Source organism: Polyodon spathula, chromosome 14 (genome assembly GCF_017654505.1).
Source record: "Polyodon spathula isolate WHYD16114869_AA chromosome 14, ASM1765450v1, whole genome shotgun sequence".
In the NCBI taxonomy this organism is placed as follows: Eukaryota; Metazoa; Chordata; class Actinopteri; order Acipenseriformes; family Polyodontidae; genus Polyodon; species Polyodon spathula.
The window spans coordinates 11,879,493-11,899,058 of NC_054547.1; the positions used below are offsets into that span (position 1 = coordinate 11,879,493).

General features: G+C 35.9%; 1 protein-coding gene across 3 annotated transcripts; it reads left to right on the forward strand.

Moving 5' to 3' along the window:
* Positions 1-1,214: 1,214 nt before the first annotated feature.
* LOC121327218 (paired mesoderm homeobox protein 1-like) lies at positions 1,215-11,731 on the forward strand. 3 transcript variants are annotated; one of them, XM_041271105.1, is made up of 5 exons: positions 1,215-2,064; positions 8,401-8,576; positions 9,293-9,474; positions 10,213-10,278; positions 11,303-11,731. In XM_041271105.1, exons 1-5 carry the CDS (start codon positions 1,818-1,820, stop codon positions 11,433-11,435), a joined length of 804 nt encoding a protein of 267 aa, XP_041127039.1. In that variant the 5' UTR covers positions 1,215-1,817; the 3' UTR covers positions 11,436-11,731. The 3 variants fall into 3 exon arrangements, with proteins under 3 accessions (XP_041127039.1, XP_041127037.1, XP_041127036.1); XM_041271103.1 differs by having other exon boundaries at positions 1,220-2,064; positions 10,213-10,274; XM_041271102.1 differs by lacking the exon at positions 10,213-10,278 and having other exon boundaries at positions 1,222-2,064.
* Positions 11,732-19,566: the final 7,835 nt, after the last annotated feature.

A 19,566-nucleotide genomic window follows, 5' to 3' on the forward strand; every position in this document is an offset into this window, starting at 1 on the left:
TGAAAAAGGTCTCCTCCATCCCAGCTCCTTAATTAAATGCTGGAATGAACGGAGAGGCACATCTGGTTTCAATCTGGATCCCTTTGATGGCATCAAGTGTTCTTTTCCCAGATCAGGGGCTGGAAGCCATGGGCTGGCTGTCTATGGCAGCTTGGAGCCCAGACTCCTGCCATTTGAACACATGGAGACCCTCACTCAAGCGCACGCAATCCTTACTTTTAATGCATTTCTTAATGGAAACGCAACAAAATACTAACAGTCTAGAAGATCACATTTTAACTGCTTGCCACATAGTAATGTACTTATAATGACAAGATTAACGGTGGGTAATAATAATAATAATAATAATAATAATAATAATAATAATAATAATAATAATAATAACAACAACAACAACAACAAGATCCAACCGCATGTAAACTTTTTTTTTCTCAATTACTATTTAGCTATTTTTCCAGCTGTAGCCTATTCATTACGTGTTAAAAATAAATAAAAAATAACGACAAAACACAAATGTATTTTTACCCGTTGTCAAAATAATGCTGTGCAGTTCTATTATAGTGAACGGGTTATTGAGGTACGGTAGTTAGGTAAATTGGATTATCATTAAAATGTCGGTCGGCTGTAATACACACACCCAGGTTCACTTACAGACTATACATTAAAAGACAGTGATTGTTCTACAATAAAAAAAAGAAAAACATGGTCTCTACAGTGAGCCTCTCAACTAAAAGTAACTTTATTTTTACTGTACACCGTGTCTGTTTAGAAATATATTGCTTTTTATATTCTTTCGAGCCCAGAGCGGAAAGCATACACAGCAGGAAACAAGAAAGTTGATTGCATTGGATGTGGAATTTTTCCAAAGGTCTTCCCTGCAGCTCTTAACAAAACATGCAAATTCGATTTTTGACCAGGATCTAAAACAAATGTGGAGGAGTTAATTCCAAATCAAAATAATCATTGTGTTTGAAGTGGACCGCGTATCCTAGCTGTCAGTTTCTCTTTGTTATATTATTTCGCTAGATGCTAATTAGGTCTCCTTACGAAACCCCGGGGCTCCCTGCCCAGCTCAGATGTTGCTAAGGTTTCCCAATCAGACTGTTTTGGTGGAAATGGTGCTGTGTGCGTGTGTGTGTAAGGGGAGGGGTGGTTTGTGATGGAGAGAGTGGTCTGTAAAACGTCAGAAGCAGCACAAAGGCATTGCCACGTAATTACAGGCTCCTATTAAGTCGATCTACCCTCCCAGGGGTCTCACATTTTCATGTATTCCCCGTAAAGGCTCACCAGCATGCCAGTGTGTGCCTTTTGAAGTGCATGAGAGTTACTTGATCCAGCTGAGAGAAGAAATCGCTGCTAAAAGCACAGTCTCCAGCTTTCTTCCTCCACGAGAGTAATCCGAGTGAGTTTACTCATATCTACATCTGTAAGACATCATCTTTTCTGTAACCTTAGTCATCTATGTGAGTCAACAGAAGTAAGAAAGGAGGAACGATTTCCTCGTAGACGAGGCGAGGCGTTTATATCCCGAATGTTCTGTGTGTGGAAGTAAGGAAGGGCTGAAGCGAAAACAACGTGTTTACCAATCTCTGCGAAAGAAAACACGCTCTTGATCTGCGTGACCAGACCAGTGATCGACAAGTTAAAGAAACCTGTGAGCTGATTGATAACGGTTATTCCATCTGGATAGCTACTATTGTGAACTTTGTGTCCTTTGTTTTGGTTTTTTTTTTTTTTTTGGTGCTGCTTGTGGTTGTTGTATGTAAGGAATATTTTGGGTATTTCATTTTTTCTTTGCGCATTGAACGGTGTGAGTCATGACTTCTGGTTATGCCCATGTAATGGACAGGCAAGCTTCGATTTCCAGTCGTCTGGAGAGCCCGATTACAGCAAATCTGGAAAATCTTCAGGCTAAAAAGAACTTCTCAGTAAGTCACCTGTTGGATCTGGAGGAGGCAGGGGAGATGGTGGGGACTCACCAGGAAGAAGGTGCCGGAGAGGCGGGCAGGAGTATGCTGGAGTCTCCTGGGCTGACAAGCGGCAGCGACACCACACAGCAGGAGAGTAAGTGAGAATTAAACTCGCGGGGAAATATATGGGGGCTGGAGCTGTGATTAACACCTTAATGAGGACATTATTGTCACATTAGCACATACATGTCAATTAGACGGCGCCAAATGATCTGACATCTGTAAGACACGAGAGAATAAAATGAACATAACTCGGTGCATTGTATTCTTTCATAGGCCTACACATATATTTAGAAGAAGAAGAAAAAAAACATCTACTCAGTAGGGTTCATTGCAGTAGCTTCCACATGTGTCATTGTATTTTGTAATTCGAATGCGACTGCAGACTAAATGGTTCAATTTTCTCTGTCATTTATTTGCCATGATGTCAGTGAAGCGTGGCGGTGTGAGTTGATATTATCAGTTCGAGTCTTCCTACGGGTGAATGGGTACAAAAGAAGAAGTATGCAGATATTTACCATATGTTTAGAATGGCAAAGTAATTATATTAAACCCATGCGCTCGAACTTATTGTTTGGTATTATTCTGTGTGTTAAATGGAATCTGATGACCCTTACGGTCTTTGTATTTTAACAATAGGCCTAGTGTATTAAGCCAGTGGGCTCAGGACATTGTCACGGCATTTAAATAAACTAATGGAGTGAGTAGAGCACAAAGCTTAAGATGCCAGTATATTCAACGGTTAATAACACTTCAGCGCTGCATGGACTTCATTTTAACTCTAGCTTTAGTGAACTTCGGGGTTATAGCCCACTGTGCTATAAAACATCAAACTTTTCAGAAAGACCGGAGTCATCCTTTATGGAGATCGTCTTAACTGGTAAAGAGGGTTTCTGATTTGGAATCAGGTTTACATGTGTGCAAAAAGAAAAGTTGGGAAATAAATATTGTGATTTGATTAATTATTTTAATGTATATAGAATGTGTTGTATTACAATTATCAGAGAGACATATATATATATATATATATATATATATATATATATATATATATATATATATATATATATATGTCGTACACATAATATGACAGCTGTTCAATTAGCCTGATGAACTGCTGCGTAATTAACATCAGTAACTAGTGTGACCATTGCTTAAATAAATACAGCATAGCTACAGATATGCAGTCAGATACGACAGCCACTTAAAAAAAAAAAAGAAAACTGAACGAAAAACAAGCCTGTAATTTTCATGTTATACACCCACTCTGTATGAAACATCCTTTGCTAAACTTTAAAAAAACAAAAAACAAAAACAAAAAAACCTACTACAGCGTTAACTTGGCAGAACTTTGAATTCGTTCAAACGAGACATTTTTGGCATGAAGTTTAACTGCAATTGAACTGCTAGTAGGCCTACTATTAGGTTAGTCATTAGATCGAAATGATGGAGTTGTGCATTAAATCTCGAAATCAGCACCCGGGTTGTGTGTAGACTAAAAATAATACCATTTTCACACTCAGGCTGTTTTAATTTAGGTCCACAATGTTTAACATTTTACAAAGTCGACATATGCCTCAAAATAATTGGACTTTCAATTCATTACCCAATCTGAAAATCTCTCAACAGGGTGAGTTTACAACCAAATGCGTAAAAGACTTTTCGTTTAAAAGGCGGATTCGATTTTAAACATTTGTCTGCTTAAAAATGTGTACTTAAAATAAAGAAATAAATGTTAATGCAAATAAATAAGAGGTATTTTTGTACGTCTATTATTATTTATTTATTTATTTTACAGTGTAGAACCTTTTTGGTTTAGAAGAAATGTGTCCAGTGTGTTTTATCACAGCGCACTTGACAAGCCCAGGTCACAATAATTGTAGTTTACAGCAATGACAGTGAGCTGGCCAAAAAAAAAAATGTATGGTACAGGTAATATCGAAAATAAAATCGCAATGTAATATCTCAGTGGAGAAGAGGTGAACAATAAGTGGACAGCAACAAGAGTTACGCACGCGGTCTGTGTGCAATAACTGTTCCATTACAGAAACTGTGTGCTGTTGTGTCAATTTTAATCTGCATATAATCAAACGAAGGTGTCTCTCACAGCATAGAATTCATAAATTAGTGGAAACAGATTATTTTAACAAGTTCATTGTGAGAAACACATGTAACCAAGAAACGGTAGGAATGAGCTGGTGAGGTATTCACACTGTAATGTCCGTGCGCAGTTGGGGTTATATGGTCACTAATCTGATTACATAGGCTACATCGATTAGCCATGAATCACATTTAATACACGGGCTCTCTGGGTAGAACGAATTTACCACTTAAAGAAGAAAAACAATATATTTAGCTTTCCGCCCCCTTTCACCCTAAATAACATCGTTTTTTACATGGTGTGATTCTTCCTGTTTACTTTTTAGTTCTCGTTTTACACACAAACATGTTTAACAACAGTTGAATTTATTGGCTTAAATTATAAATAATGAATGTAATAACAATTAATTAATGATTAAACTGTTAATGGTGTTGTGCCATCATTATAGCCTATAGAAAAACACTTCTTGTTTGAGTAGCTGTAGCCTATAGGCCCCTAAAGTTCAGTAGATCGTAGCCTCGTCGCAGGCTGTTTTCTTATTGTACAATTAAAAGTTAAATAGTTTATTTAAAACATAAATAAATAAATAAACAAATAAAAACATGGACCCCAGTTCCCACTTTTAAATTAAATAAACATACGGAAAATACTTTAAAATACAGGCAATGTTTATGATTTTATCTATTTTACACGAACTGATCTTAGACATGAAGCATACGCTTCTACAATGAATGTACATAGTTTAAAATCGGAATCATTTTATTTTAGCCGTCTCCTGAACCAGTGTTTTGTAAGGACTACAGAAGTAACATTACTTGTTTCACCGTCTGTAACACCACAGTGATGGTGGATGCTTTGTGAATATGGCCCCAATGTTTTTATAGCTACTCATATTTGTTATTTTAAACTATATTTATACAGTGTATTCAAACTCTTAAAAAATATGTTGCAGTATAGGGCAGGTTAGTGTTTTGGACACATTTAGCATATGCGTCCAAAAGTGTATTTTAGTGACTATACTGATGATGTGATGTGTTTTATTTAATAGCCTCGTTTTATCTATTGCACAAAAAAGTCCTCTGGTTTGGATACAATTAAATTAGAACTAAACAGAATGAAAGATATTTTCTAAATGTAGCTTACAGACGAGTGGCCTTCGGAGAAAGCCAGCCGTGCCACAGACACACTCCATATTATACACATCAATCAGACCTTAAATCACCCCAATAAAACTTCAGAGCAAAGAGAGAAAAGTCTCCCGTGATGAATGGATCAGCGCTGAACTCTAAGCCCTCTTTATCTCAAACCACACAGATGAAAGGGAGGCTGGGTTTGGTAAAGTGAACACAAAAGATCTCAGGACAGACACAGCGTTGCTGATGAAGTCTCGTTTCCATGATCAATTTTACATTTGAAATGGTAACTATAACCTACCTTTTATATAACCCATAAAGTATATTATTTATTTATTTATTTATTTTTCAGACATCGGTATTGCGTATGTAGATAACCGAAACGTGTACTGCGAGAGAATGCACACGGTATTGCAACCCCCGTTTAACAAATTCTTTAAGTAAATAAATAAGACGATTCCTTAAGTAAGTGTTGTTACACTGCGTTACACAACCTTAGTAACATCTTTCAATATATAATAAATACAAGTACATGCATAACAACACCTACATAACCAATAAAACATCTGACAGCGAAATCCCCTCAGCTGAACAAAGTAAGGCTCTGTTGTCACTCGATTGCACAACAAACTTTACGCGGTCAGTTTTCCATTCTGACAATCCACAAACCATAATATGAAGATATATCATGAACACGTATACAATGCAGTGTATATCTAATAATATATTACGTTTAGGAACTGTGACATTATTGTGTTGTTGTTGTGGTTGTTGTTTAAGGGTTCACGAATCAAAGGATACAAACAATTATTAATGGTACACTTTTAATGGTAAAGTCTTTAATAGGTCTACGCTTCAATGTTGTATAACCAAAGTGTTTAATCGTAGGTCTGTAGGCCGAATTACCACTTTGCCTACAAGGAAATGTATATAGACAATCAGAGAAAATGTGAAAACTGGTCTAATCGATGAAATTAAAGGTCATATGTTTATATGTTATAGATTTTAAAATCTATCTTTTGAAAACCGTATATCCCAGTGCTATTACAATTATTTAAATGTGCGGAAATAACGATCATTACACTATTTTTTGAGCGTCGTAAATTATTTAAAATAGATAGGGGTACAGAAAATTCTGTTTTATTTAATTTACAGAAATAGTAATACTTCTATACAGTTTCCAGTTATTATTATTATTATTATTATTATTATTATTATTATTATTATTATTATTATATTATTATAAATAGGTAACGTAGGTAAATATCGTCCCCAGTCTTATAAGACATATTGTAAATTGTCATTTATTTGTAATTTTAAAATAACTTCATACTTTTTAACAATTTAGAAACTTGGATTTTTCTACCATCTTTTAGCACTTTCTAATATATCGTGTAGAAATAAAATAAAATAAAAATAAAACAACAGTTTTGACCGTTTTGAATAATCTGTTAGCCTTATTAAGCATACGCGATACACTCGAAGACTGTAATGGAACAAACTTCTCGTTGGTCCTTTGAAAAGGCTAATGGGAGTAAGGTGTATGCTTGAAATAGGCCGAGGACAAATTTGTATTGCTCTAACTTAAGCAGTTCGATTTGTTTTTTAATAAATGTGATCCCAATTGTGATTTTCACTTTTATTTATTTGGTTACACATTAATATAATGGAAGCAAATCCCTAGGCATTCCATTGCATTAGCTTATATTCCTGTGGGGTTCCACTACAATTTATTACGATTTTATGGCATTAAAAAAAACCATGTATAGGACTATCATTACAAAATAACCCAAATCATGTGTTTCTCAGATGCTGCTGGTATAAATTTTCGGCCATTAGTTTAAAATGTCACCATTATGTACCAAAGAGTATGGTTTTAGATATAGCCTACCATTTAGCAAACAGTAGCTGTGTGAGAAATAGCACTAAGTTTCCCTATACAAACACACACTGCTAATATTAAACCCAGTTTAATAAATTAGATAGTTATAACCCCCCAGAAAACATCTCCAAACCATGCAGTTTCCAAAATTAGCATTTATCCAGATTACCAGAGCAGTGGTAAATCAAGCCTCCAAAGGTTAAACCCATATCACAAACATTTCAAAAACTTATTATTATTATTATTATTATTATTATTATTATTATTATTATTATTATTATTAGTTTTAGTAGTATTAGTAGTCTTAGTCGTAGTCGTAGTCATCATCGTCATCATCGTCATCATAGTAGTAGTCATAATCGCAGTAGAATAATATTTTGCGTTAAACTTTAACTGCGCATTTAAAATAAAAAGTAAAGGCCTACTCAATTTTTTGTCTATTATTTTCTAGTTTTAAAATGTTAATGTAGCCCTATATATGAAAACTAGAAAACTTTAAGCCACAGTGGTCGCCTGTATTTTTGAAGTTGCAGTATAAATGCAACCTTTTAGGGGGGCACTGATCTCAACATATCTATTCAAATGCATTCAACGTGTGAGTAAAAACCAACCAGTCACTGCCAAGCCTGTCGAAAAGCTATGCTATGAGATCCTATAGTGAACAGCTTCTTTAGGGTTTTAACACATATAAACTGGTGGAGTACATGGAAGTCAGTATATAGTAGCACATAATGCTGCATTTTGGGTGACAACTTTGGGGAAGATACATTTGTATCTGTGTTAAAATTGTATTTATAATTGATACATTCAAAGTGGGGATTGGCTGCTATTCACATTTGGAGTGTGTGTGTGTGCGTGTGCTTTCGTGTGTGCGTGCATGCATGTGTGTGTGTGTGTGTGTGTGTGTGTGTATTGTATACTTTAATTGCAGAAAGTATTAATTTGGGGTTAATTCTATGTTGCACTAAGGCCATATTGACCAAAGACTTTTATATTTTTGAGAAAACATCATACATATATCTACTTTTTGATCGATAAAATATTCCATACTGGTACCTTTGCAACTAACAAAACACTAAATGCAGTCAAATATTGTCAGAGATATTAATTCCATAACTTTTCATTACCCTATTTTATTATCTAAATGGCTGCAATTGCAATGGTTAGATTTTTTTTAATTGTGCTATTTCATTGTTGCCTATATATTAAAAAAAAATATGTGCATGCATGTAAATGTAACTAGGGGTGCTCTGGCTTACACAAGTTTTATTTCTGAAAACTTTTTTTTTTTTTTTTAATATTATTTAATTCCAGATGATCAATTAAACTCAGAGGAGAAGAAGAAAAGGAAACAGCGACGTAATAGAACCACGTTCAACAGCAGCCAGTTACAGGCACTAGAGAGAGTTTTTGAGAGGACGCACTACCCCGATGCCTTTGTGCGAGAGGACCTGGCACGCAGAGTGAACCTGACCGAGGCCCGAGTCCAGGTAACACACACACACAGGATCCTTCAGCATAAGGAAACTGTTTTTACACAGATGTGATTTTTCCTTTTCTAGTTTCTATTTATATGCATAATTGTATTTGGCAAAACCAGCAGACTAAAAGGCATACCTTTTATGCAACTGATATAGAATGCTGCAGGCGTCAGCTGTGTCACCATTGCATAGAATGCTGTTTTTCTCTGCCTTAATCAAACAGCTCAGCATTATGACCTGTGCAAAAGGCAAAATGTGACCACAGAAATTCACACCCAATATCAACAGTAGACCGTTGTTTCAACTTTATCGTGAACCAATGTCTAATTATGAATTGGCTAAGAAGTTGCTAGTGTTTTCTAAACCATCCTGTATTTCATTTTGTTTTTTTCTTTCTTTCTTTTTTTTTTGCAGCTCAATTTTCATAAACCACAGCAGCCAAATTCACTGTATTAGTGGGCTGAGACTGATTGTAAAAAGTTCAGTCAGCGATGAAAATCTCTCTACTGATCTAAGTTAGTGTAACAGTTTATTTAGCGTGGTGGTAGAATTTATATTTATGGTGACAAGGGAACCATTATTATATGTCTTTTAGCCATTTATCTGCCTTCATTTTCCTATGTATGTGGATCGTCTTTCAATATATAATGTTTTCTTTTCATTTGTTTCCAACAAATGCCAATATCAGATGGTAAACATATATCTTCTTTAAAAAACATTTACAGGTGTGGTTTCAGAACCGAAGGGCCAAGTTCCGTCGGAATGAGCGAGCTATGCTGGCCAGTAAAAACGCCTCCCTGCTCAAGTCCTACTCTGGAGATGTGACGGCAGTGGAGCAGCCAATAGTGCCTCGCCCTGCACCCCGACCCAATGATTACCTGTCCTGGGGCACTGCCTCTCCATACAGGTACGAACACTTCTGTTACTCTTTCCATCCCTCCCCTGTCCATCTTGTATTCTCTCTCTCCTTCCATCTTCCACTGCCTTCATCTCATCTCTTTTTCTGTCTCGCTTCACCATCTCTGCCTCTTTCTTTCCCTTTTGCTCCTTCTTCTGCTTCTTTAATCCCTCTCTTTCTGTCATCCTCTTTTCTTGCTGCTGTTTTACTGGTTTCCCACTGGCCATTCAGCTGGTTTACAATAGAAAGCAGCCCAAGTTGACAGCAACTTGATATACAGCACTACCCAGTACATTTCATTTTAGAAAAATTCAATGGGCTGTAGGTATTGGCATGAAAAAAAAAAAAAAAAACGTTTGAACCAGCAAAATAGGCTGAAATCCCACACAGTCTGCCTTCACCAGTTTTAAAACAGTGCTGGTCATTTCTAATTACACAGGGGTGCCAACCTTTATGTAAATATATATTAATTTTATTTTTAAAAAAAATGAATATAGAATATATACTGTAAGTGTTTTTGGCACAGATTTTTGTGTGACTCCCATTGGCTTGAATCTCCCATTTGAAAGAAAGGTAGATTTTACTATAATTCTGTCAAAATTTATTTCTCAAATGTTATTTATTTTATTTTTTGTAAGGGGTACTTTACAAAAAATAGGCAAACCTGCCACTAACATTTAAACCCCCTAAACAAGTGAATGCAGGCACAACAGGGCCATCACATGTTCACAATTTATATATTTCAAGCTGGTATCCAAGTCCGGAAGGCGTGCCAATGAGAGTCTCACAGAAAATGCTGCCTTCAGAATGCAAGTACTTTTTGATTTTATTAACCTCAGTGTTACCTTTATGTGTTTTACAATCCATCCCCCCATCCAACAACCAAGGAGATTGACAATTATTCATAATTTTAGTTCAAATTTACAATCAGTTCTTTTTATTTTCTTGATAACACTTTTTTTTTCTCTCAGTTTCTCAGGTGCTTACTTTCTACACCCAAGAATTAGCTTTCTGCCTTTTGAATCAGAAAAACAGAAATGTCAAGTGACTGAAAACTACTGTCAATGTCTCGTTTAGATATGAAACCATTGTCAGTGTCTTTTTGAGATGTATTATTCTTTTGTCTACTTGGGTCAAATTAATAAGGAGCTGGGGGGGGGGGGGGAGAAATAAGAAAGAAAAACAGTGAATAAATAATACAAATAAAAGAACCAGATACATTGTAAACACTGATTAAAATAAGAAAATGTGTTTTTTTTTTTTTAATGGGCTAAATGGTATTAAAGGAGTTGGTAGCTCTGCCTCTTGTTACAGTTACTGTTTGAAACATCTAGCTTGTGTCCCATATTACACTTAAGAGCCACAGACATCACATTGTGTAGGTTGTTATTAATGAAATTAGATGCACCTCTACATTCTCTATACACTGAGGTGTATGCACATGAAGAGCTTCAGTTAGTACTGGTATCAAGTTTTTTCACATAAAAGTATTGGCTACAAATTCCAATATCCTTTAAGATAACAGGGATTTTACCCATCTTAAACATGTGGGTACTGGCATATAAAATATAGTTGAAAAATGTTTGCATGTTTAACAATCTTGAATAAAATAGGTACAATATAGTGTGTATCAAGACTGTTACACTAAGGCATATAAAATATAGTTGAAAAATGTGATGCTGAATTAGAATAGATATAGTGTGTATCAAGGATATATAGCTGTCAGACTAAGAAAATTTTTATACCGATATATTAACGTAATAATATATTAATTTTCTTTTGTGCAGTGCCTGGTACCTACCCACCATGTTTCATCTGTTTTCTTTTTCTTTTGCAGTGCCATGGCTACCTACCCACCCACATGCGCTAACACCAATACCACCCAGGGAATGAACATGGCGAATAGCATCGCCAACCTGCGCCTCAAAGCAAAGGAGTACAGCTTAAACCAGGTGCCAACAGTGAACTGAAAGCAACAACCAACATGCGCTACAAGATTATGACTGCACCTGCTTTCACAAAGACCTGCCCAAGACTGACCATGGCTGGCAAAATCCATCTCTTGGGAATTACAACTAAAGCTTACTCTAGGTTGTGCATCACTCCACTGATGAACATTTCTAAGATGCGAAATCCAATCAGACAGTAAAAGACTGAATAAAACTTGAAGTGTTAAGAATATTATGCCATGGCATGCTTCTTTAGACACTGTAACACTAATACACTTGTATATAATTAGAACAAATATCGCCCCCCCCCCCCCCCCCCCCCCCCCCCCCCCCCCCCAACAACCTGTTGTAGACACCATGCGTCAGTCTCTGCTGTTTGAGAAGGTATCACCTTGCCTTTTCAGAGGCGCCTTTATTGAAGACAGTGGATTTGAGAAACTTCAATCAAAAAAGTGAACCTCAATCACCCTATCCTTGTGGACAGCAAACAAGCACAACCTTTCTGTCTCAAACAACAAGCAAGTTTTCGGATTTTATCGACTGATGTCGCTGGGAATTATAAGAATAATACAAAAGCTATAGACTGGGTTGTCTTAATTAACTGTTTCTATTTTTATTGTTTCATTTTATACCACTGACTAACACGTGTTAACAAAGCATTTTGTTTCATGTAATGTACGTTATACATTTTCAACAAACAAAAACATACTTTTGAAAAAAAAAAAATTCTTTTTGTATTATATCTGTATTTCTTACTGAAGATTACAATTTTGAATATAATAAAATATGCTGTACAAACAATTTGGTGAAATTGTATAACATGGGTTGGTATAGAAATGCATTGTGAATTTGAGAAGGGGGTATCATTTGCAGTGCTGGTAAAAATCTGAGTCTTTCGCTGTAGTTTTTGGGCTGCTGGCTGTTTTTCTGGCTTGTTATCTTTTTCTGGGAGCCGAGCTCTCCCTTGTTTACGCTGCTACTGACTTTGCTGAATGGGAATATTTATTTTAAAAATAACTTTTTATGATGCAGGAAATCCTTATTTCTTAGAAGTGGACCCTGTGGTCTCATCTAGTTTAAATGCAGTTGTAATGTTATTTTTACCAAACGCTCTTCTAATTTTGCCACTTGCATGTGAAATATAAGCCACGGTGATAGTTCATGCTTTCCTTATACGCACTGATGTACAGCACCGAATATTTTAAGCTTGCAGGGGAGATTATTCACTTTCTCTTCTAGGAAACTTTTAAGCTGCCGATTCTTCCATATGTCTTTCCTACAATTCATTCAATTCCCCGCCATGTTTTATTTTCAACTTTTCAATTATTCAGTACATCTTCCCATATTGCTGCACAGTTTATGATCTGGCTGAGTAAAGGTCTTTTGGTTTACGGTACCGTATGTAGTAATAAAGACTTACTGATTTCAAGATCTTAAGCAAGATGCTCAGTGACTCCTATACATCTATACAAACTGCTTCCGAAGCATACAGGTACCTGGAGGAGGGATTGATCAAGGGAGCTAGTGTGTTATAATCTCTGCACACACATTTCTTAGTTTTTAAATTACACATTACCTAAAAAGGATCAACACAAAAATATGTTAAAAATATAAGACTGAGGGAAACAAAAAACAAGACCATTTTTTCTGCTGCTCAGGCAAGAAATTATGTGAACCAGCAAGAGAGGAAACCAGTGGAATTGTGATATACTGTAACATAGTTCAAAAGTGAGTTTAAATGAGTGAGTGTGAGTGTCAGTGGCATCTGGGTCCAGTGTCTCTGACAATGGGGCGTCTGTGAAAGTTGTATTGGTGCACTGCCATGGTCTTTAAGACTTGGAGTCTCTCACAGCTTGAAACATCAGCTTACCATGATTTAAGATCACGGTTCTATTGCTTTGGCCCATTCTGTTAATGCTATTTTAAATGCACTTCTCTTTTGAAATCCAGGGTACACAGCAGCATTTGCTATGAAGTAGGAGTGCCCCCTGACCACAGAGTGAAATCATTACAGTTGTGCAAGAAGGTGACCTGGTTCTGAGCTGAAAATGTGCTCTTGTCAATATTTAAAACCCTATTCTTCCTTATAATATGTACACATTTTCAGTGGAATCATATCTTGCTTTGAGGTAGAGTGAAACTTCATCTTAGCCACTAAATATTACAGATGCAGTTGTACTATATAGCAATTTACACATATTCCAGTATATTACTCTAGACAAGTTATAGGAGTATAATATTGTTATAATCCATTATAAGCGGTGAGTGTGCACTGCACTACTCAGACAGGGAGAATAGAAAGCATCATCAGTATTATATGACATGCTTGGCCAATGAAGATGATTCTACTCCCAACCAAAGTGACCCTGAGATAAATGCGTTGATTTCAACAAAACATGTCTTTGCAACCCTCAAAAGAGTCATCACTTAGATGTGCTCGGTTAGGGTTGCCTTATAGCAGTGACTACAGCTGAACCCAATCTGATGGCCAGTTCATCAATCAGCTGGGTGATTGCCTTCTGTAAACTCCTGTTTAACTTGTCAAACTCTAGTCCTCAAAGGCCGCAGTCTTCTGGTTTTCATTCAGACAACTTAAGCTCTCTTTTACAGTTAATGGTTTTAAAAAAGCAGTTGATTCAAGGTACACTACCTATCAAACAATTAGACCAATTAAGTAATTGAAGGCTCAGGTGGAGACACTGCGGCCCTCCAGGACCTATTTGACACCCCTGACTTAGGGCCTTCATGTTTCCTTTGTAACTTGTCCTTGTCTCCAGGGAGCTTCTTAATCTTAACCAATGGGAATTGTGAACATTAGTGGATATCCAGATTCTTTTTATCTTTGTAGTCCGGCAGCTACTTGCTGGCTCACAAATAGCCTGGTTTCTGGTAACCACACGTTTTTTAATTTTCCCAGGTGAGAACATTCCTTGGCAAACTGTTTTTGGAAGATATTATTATGCAGAACAGCAGGGCAGCACGAAGCAGCAGGATGTATTTACTGTACTCAACTTGAAACTCAATTTAGAATGTCTTTGTAGAAAAATAATGTATGGGCTATTTAGAAGATTTTATTTTTTTTTTTTTTTTTTTTTTTTTTTTTTACAGGTTGGGTTGATTCCCAGTTTCAGATATTTCAATAAAAGCACTAATGTGTGAAGTTTAAAAAAACTACCTGAATGTTAATAGTTTTTCAGTAGGTAAACTTAATCATTAAAGAGCAACTATTTTATGTATAGTCTTTTGGGACACTGCTATAAGTATTTAAAGATTATTGAAACATATTTTTTGTAACTGGAAATAATAAAATGTTCTTACAAGTCCCATTAGCTCTTTTCACATAAATGTAAGACCTATAATATATTCCTTATAAAAGTAAAATGATGGTGAGTTTTTATATCCCCTAGTTGCAAGTCTAAGTTAATTTAATTGGAAATATAACCTTTATGCCCTTGCCAATTATTATGTCACACCAGTTCAAAACTAAACGTACTCAAAGAAGTTACAGTACTTAGAGTCTTCATAATTTGGAGTTTCTCTGATTATTTTAGTCTTGTTTTGTCAGTGATTTTCACTGGTTATCAGGTATCTGTTTCTTTATTGATAAACATTGCCATGCAGGATTAGTTGCACTAAATCTCAGGTGCAGGCTCCATACCACCAGTTGGTTGTAAAATAGTAGTCTTTTTCTCCTCTGTAACCAGTATAGAAAAGCTTTTTATAATGACTTAACCATAGATATATTTGTCATACTCTATCTTTATATTTTTCTCAATAAGATATTTTCTTTAACATTGCAACACAGATACATTCATTTTGAATGCTGTGTAGAAAAGGTACAAAGGTACAAAGAACAAAAAACTTAATATGCAGAGGCTTTTTTTTGTAACATACAAGACAGTGCCAAACACTTCCTCCTTGACAGGTTCTTTAAAGACTACCGTGGACAGAAACTGCTTGGACATGTACTGTTTTTACAGTCAACTCCCTGTGCAGCACTCAGACCATAATGAGCGTTCACCTTCTCGAGTCTCACTCTGGACTCTGGTGTCATGGAGCTGTAGGGTGTCCCGAGTGCTTCCAGATGTCTCTCCTGCGTCTAACCCCAAACACAGCCTTCTATCAGCACTGACAGCATCCCTACGGACAGCCGGCTCCTTCCAGTGCTGGATGACATACAGGGAGTTCACCTCTTCAACTTTGCATCTGGAGACAATTATATGTGGTGCAGTTATAGACTTAGAGTTATTATGAAACACAGATTCTAGAGAGGGCTTGGTAGCTGATATGACTTTGACAAACTGATCCACTATATTAAAAAATGTTTTTTTTTTGTTTTTTTTTTAACCATATCAAATGTAGCCATGAGACGTCTGTTTGACAAATAGATTGGTAATAACAATGAGCTACCAGTTTACCAAAGAGAAAACAGACCTGTTTATAAAAAATAAAAATAAAAATCTTCACCACTTAGTCTCTTGCGGTTTAACTGACTATATTCTATTTCTCTTATAGAGGAATGCTGGCAGATCTAAATGCCACCATTGTTTGAATGTGAAAATACTGTCCTCCCATGTACTTTTACAGACAAAAATACACTAAAGACAATCACATGCACTGTTAAAGATTTTTTTAAAATCCTAGCTTTGGCTCACAAAAGTTTTGTTTTTATGTTTAACACAGGGGCCCATAATGTGGTGACGATCCCTATCCCTGAGGCTTGCTGTCAGTGGAAGGGTGTTGCCCAGAGCAGAAAGACCAGGTACAATGTTTCTGTTTGCCACAGTTCCGGCCACAACTCCTTTTCTATTCATGCACACCCTGACCTGTCTGTGACACACCGTCCTCCACTTCTGTTCAGACATGGATTTTAAAAGCCATGTGTATTGGGTTTTGTTCTTTATTTTTCATAACCACCACACAATACATTAACCAACACTACTGGCTGTTATGGTTCTTGAGGGAACCATTGTTGACGTAGAACAACTTAAATTTTTTCTTTGTATTACAATACAATACTATAATTAAACATTTGTCTTTTTCAAAAGTGATTATCGTGTAATACACTTTTAAACCACTATAACCAGCAACTGTATATCCCCGACATTGGATCGATTAGCATTTTAATTTTCTTAGCCACAAACAGGCCACTAATAAAGTTCAGAGGGGAGCAATTTTTTATTATGGCTCGGGGCATTCGTGGCAGCATTACCATATAATCAACTTTTAATGTATACAATTAGAAATGTTTTTAAAAATAACTCCTTTCAATCATAGTATAGCAGGATAAATTCAAATGGTTGCATCATTCATCGAATACACATTTTAACAGATCTGCAGCCAAGCTGTCTCAGGAAGATTAAACCTCAGCAAACAATGATCAAACCACTTTCGTAAGCCTTCCAAAGTTGAACCTGATGTGGCTCCATCTACATATTCTATTGTAAATGTTGAATTAGAAAAATATGTATGTATTTATGTAGTTATCTATTTATTGATAATAATTAAAGTAATAATAATTTACAATAATTCAAGTAAAAAATAAAAATTGAAAAAAAAGTTTAGTTTGAAACAAATACCAATATGTAAATGTATAGTTACTGTATGTGTGTGAAACACACAAGATGGTTTCCTCTGCAGCTCCTGTGTTGTACTTATGCTGGCAGTACATTAAATGCAAGCTGTGTACACGCCCACTGTATAATTTCACTGATGATCCACGTACAATTCAAGAATAAAAATTGCTTAAATTACAATGACTTGCAAGACACAGTAATTCAACAATCCGTGCTCACTTTATTGTTTACTTGGGGATTATTCAGTGCTAGTATGGCTTGAAATGTTTAGTTCTAAACCTTTTCACTTGTTATTCAAATAACTAAACCAAATTTCCATAGACATATATTACTGCTTTTGTCACATACCTTACTCCAGTTCTGTCCAGAAAGTAACACTTTTCTTAGAATGTGATAATACTGTTAATCTAAACTTGTTACAAAAGACCAGTTCTTAAGATATACTAGAACAGGGTTCAGTCTAGTTCCCAGAAGAGGAAAAGAACTCAGGGAGGGACAAGGGTGTGGTTTAAACTGAGGGACTGCTGTGGTACCAGCCCCCCCTCCCAACTTAACCTAACCAACTGCAAGACGACACTGACTTTATCTCTGGTTCACCAAGGGGATTTAAATGACAAGCTGGGGAGTTTAAAAAGATTCCAAACTATGAGAAATTCAATCACAGCAATCCCTTCTCCTAGGTCCTTTCATCTTATGGGAACTAGCCTTGACTATTAGAATAGGGGTCTTTGTCTGCATTATTGAAACTCAAAAGATTTAAAACAAGTGCTCAGAATCGGTTTAGTTATGCAACCCAGTGGAGGACTATCATCGCTTCCACCACCACTCCTTTAGGTGGTGACATAACCTGAGCTCGTAAGCCCCATTTCTGTAATGACCCTGGACAAAAAGAGAGGGGTGTTTTATCTGTTAATCTCTAAAATGTCACACGTGTTTTGAAGGTATTCAAAGAGCTTAAGGCAAGACTGGTTTGATTAACCTCAGCACTTAACTATTAGTCATTTAAATTACAGCATCTTCCTTCTTTCATTATTCTTGGCTCATCCATAACATTTTAACATCTAAAAATTTGACAGTTTAATTCGGCAGGGATTGCTTGAGGACTGAGTGGATCTTAACTTTAAATTGTTGACCAGATTTCCATTTCAACTTTTGTTGGAGAGTATATCATTGTGATTAACAACAAGGGCAGTTTTAATTAGCTTGTGATTATTATTTTTAATAATCTGAATTTAATTTATCTGAATTTCACTTTTTAAATATGTTTTATATACGTAGGCAAGACCTAAAAAAAAAAAAAAAAAAAAAAAAAAAGAAAAAAGAATAGTTCATTCAAGTCATTGGAAACCAACACAAATAAATTATAACTCCAAATGCATGTCAAAACACAAACTACTAAGGAAGCATCAATGTCTATACTGTACAGTGTCCATGAAGACTTAATTATGTAATTAAACAAATGTACAGTTAGCTCTGTCATTCACTGCAAAATGAACCCATAAAAAATATCTACTGTTACACCCCATGTCTCAGGGAAGTAAAACAGACTTTTTGAGAGCAGTGAGTTTTTTGACAGAGCTGAACAAAACTGCCATTTTTGGAGTGAGTTCTTTAAAAAGGTGCAGCCATTCAGACAAAACAATGTATCTATTAGTTTTGGCATAAAGTTAATTTAATCTTTGGTTTGACATCGAATATTTCTGAATTCAAGATAATTTCATGGAACAAGTGATGTCAGTAACAAACAACTCAAAAAAGTTGCTGCAGCTATAGTTTGACGTAAATTCGTTTTTAAAATAATTCCATGAAATACGAAGAACAGTGCCAAGAAACTTACAGATGCAATACTTGTGCCAAGAGTAATATAACACATTATCTGAAATATCGAGGACAGAGAAATAGCGAAGGGCCCTTAGATGGAAAAAATGTACAATTTACTGTCAATGTGGCAGGACTGAAGCATCTTGAAATCAGCTATTGGCAGGTCCAAATCCTAAAGAAATATGTTAAAACACTGTCTGCTTTTGTTTCTGGCTTTAATTTAACAATCACGAAAGAGATGGATTAACATCCTTTTAAATAAAGGACTCTGTTCTCTCCACTGATCAGCGACAAATATCTAGACGCTTTGCTTTCCCACACTGTTTGCCTAATGTGCTATAGGCCTGACCTGAAGGGACCTCCATGAACAGTTTATACATGTCATTTGTAAAGTAGGTTTAGTAAGCGCAACATTTCAGAACAATATGCCTTCTGGAACAGTTTTAGCAAAGATTACATTAAACGACATCAAAGCGAACAAACACAACTTCCTTAGAGCATCTAACAAATACAAAAATGCAAATTAAAAGCCAATAGAAATGTGGTATGTATATTCGGTTCCTGACAAGTCTAATTAAGCAGAGAGACACGCATCCCTCTGTTTATACAAGAAAATCCTGAGGTGCCTTTATAGACTGCGGCAGAGAACCAATTAGCTTAATTTGTGTGGCAGAGCACTGCAGAGTCCGATTGCCACTGGGTAAAACATTGTTTATTCTAGTAACTGCTATTGCCCTGGTCACACAGGGTTGAAA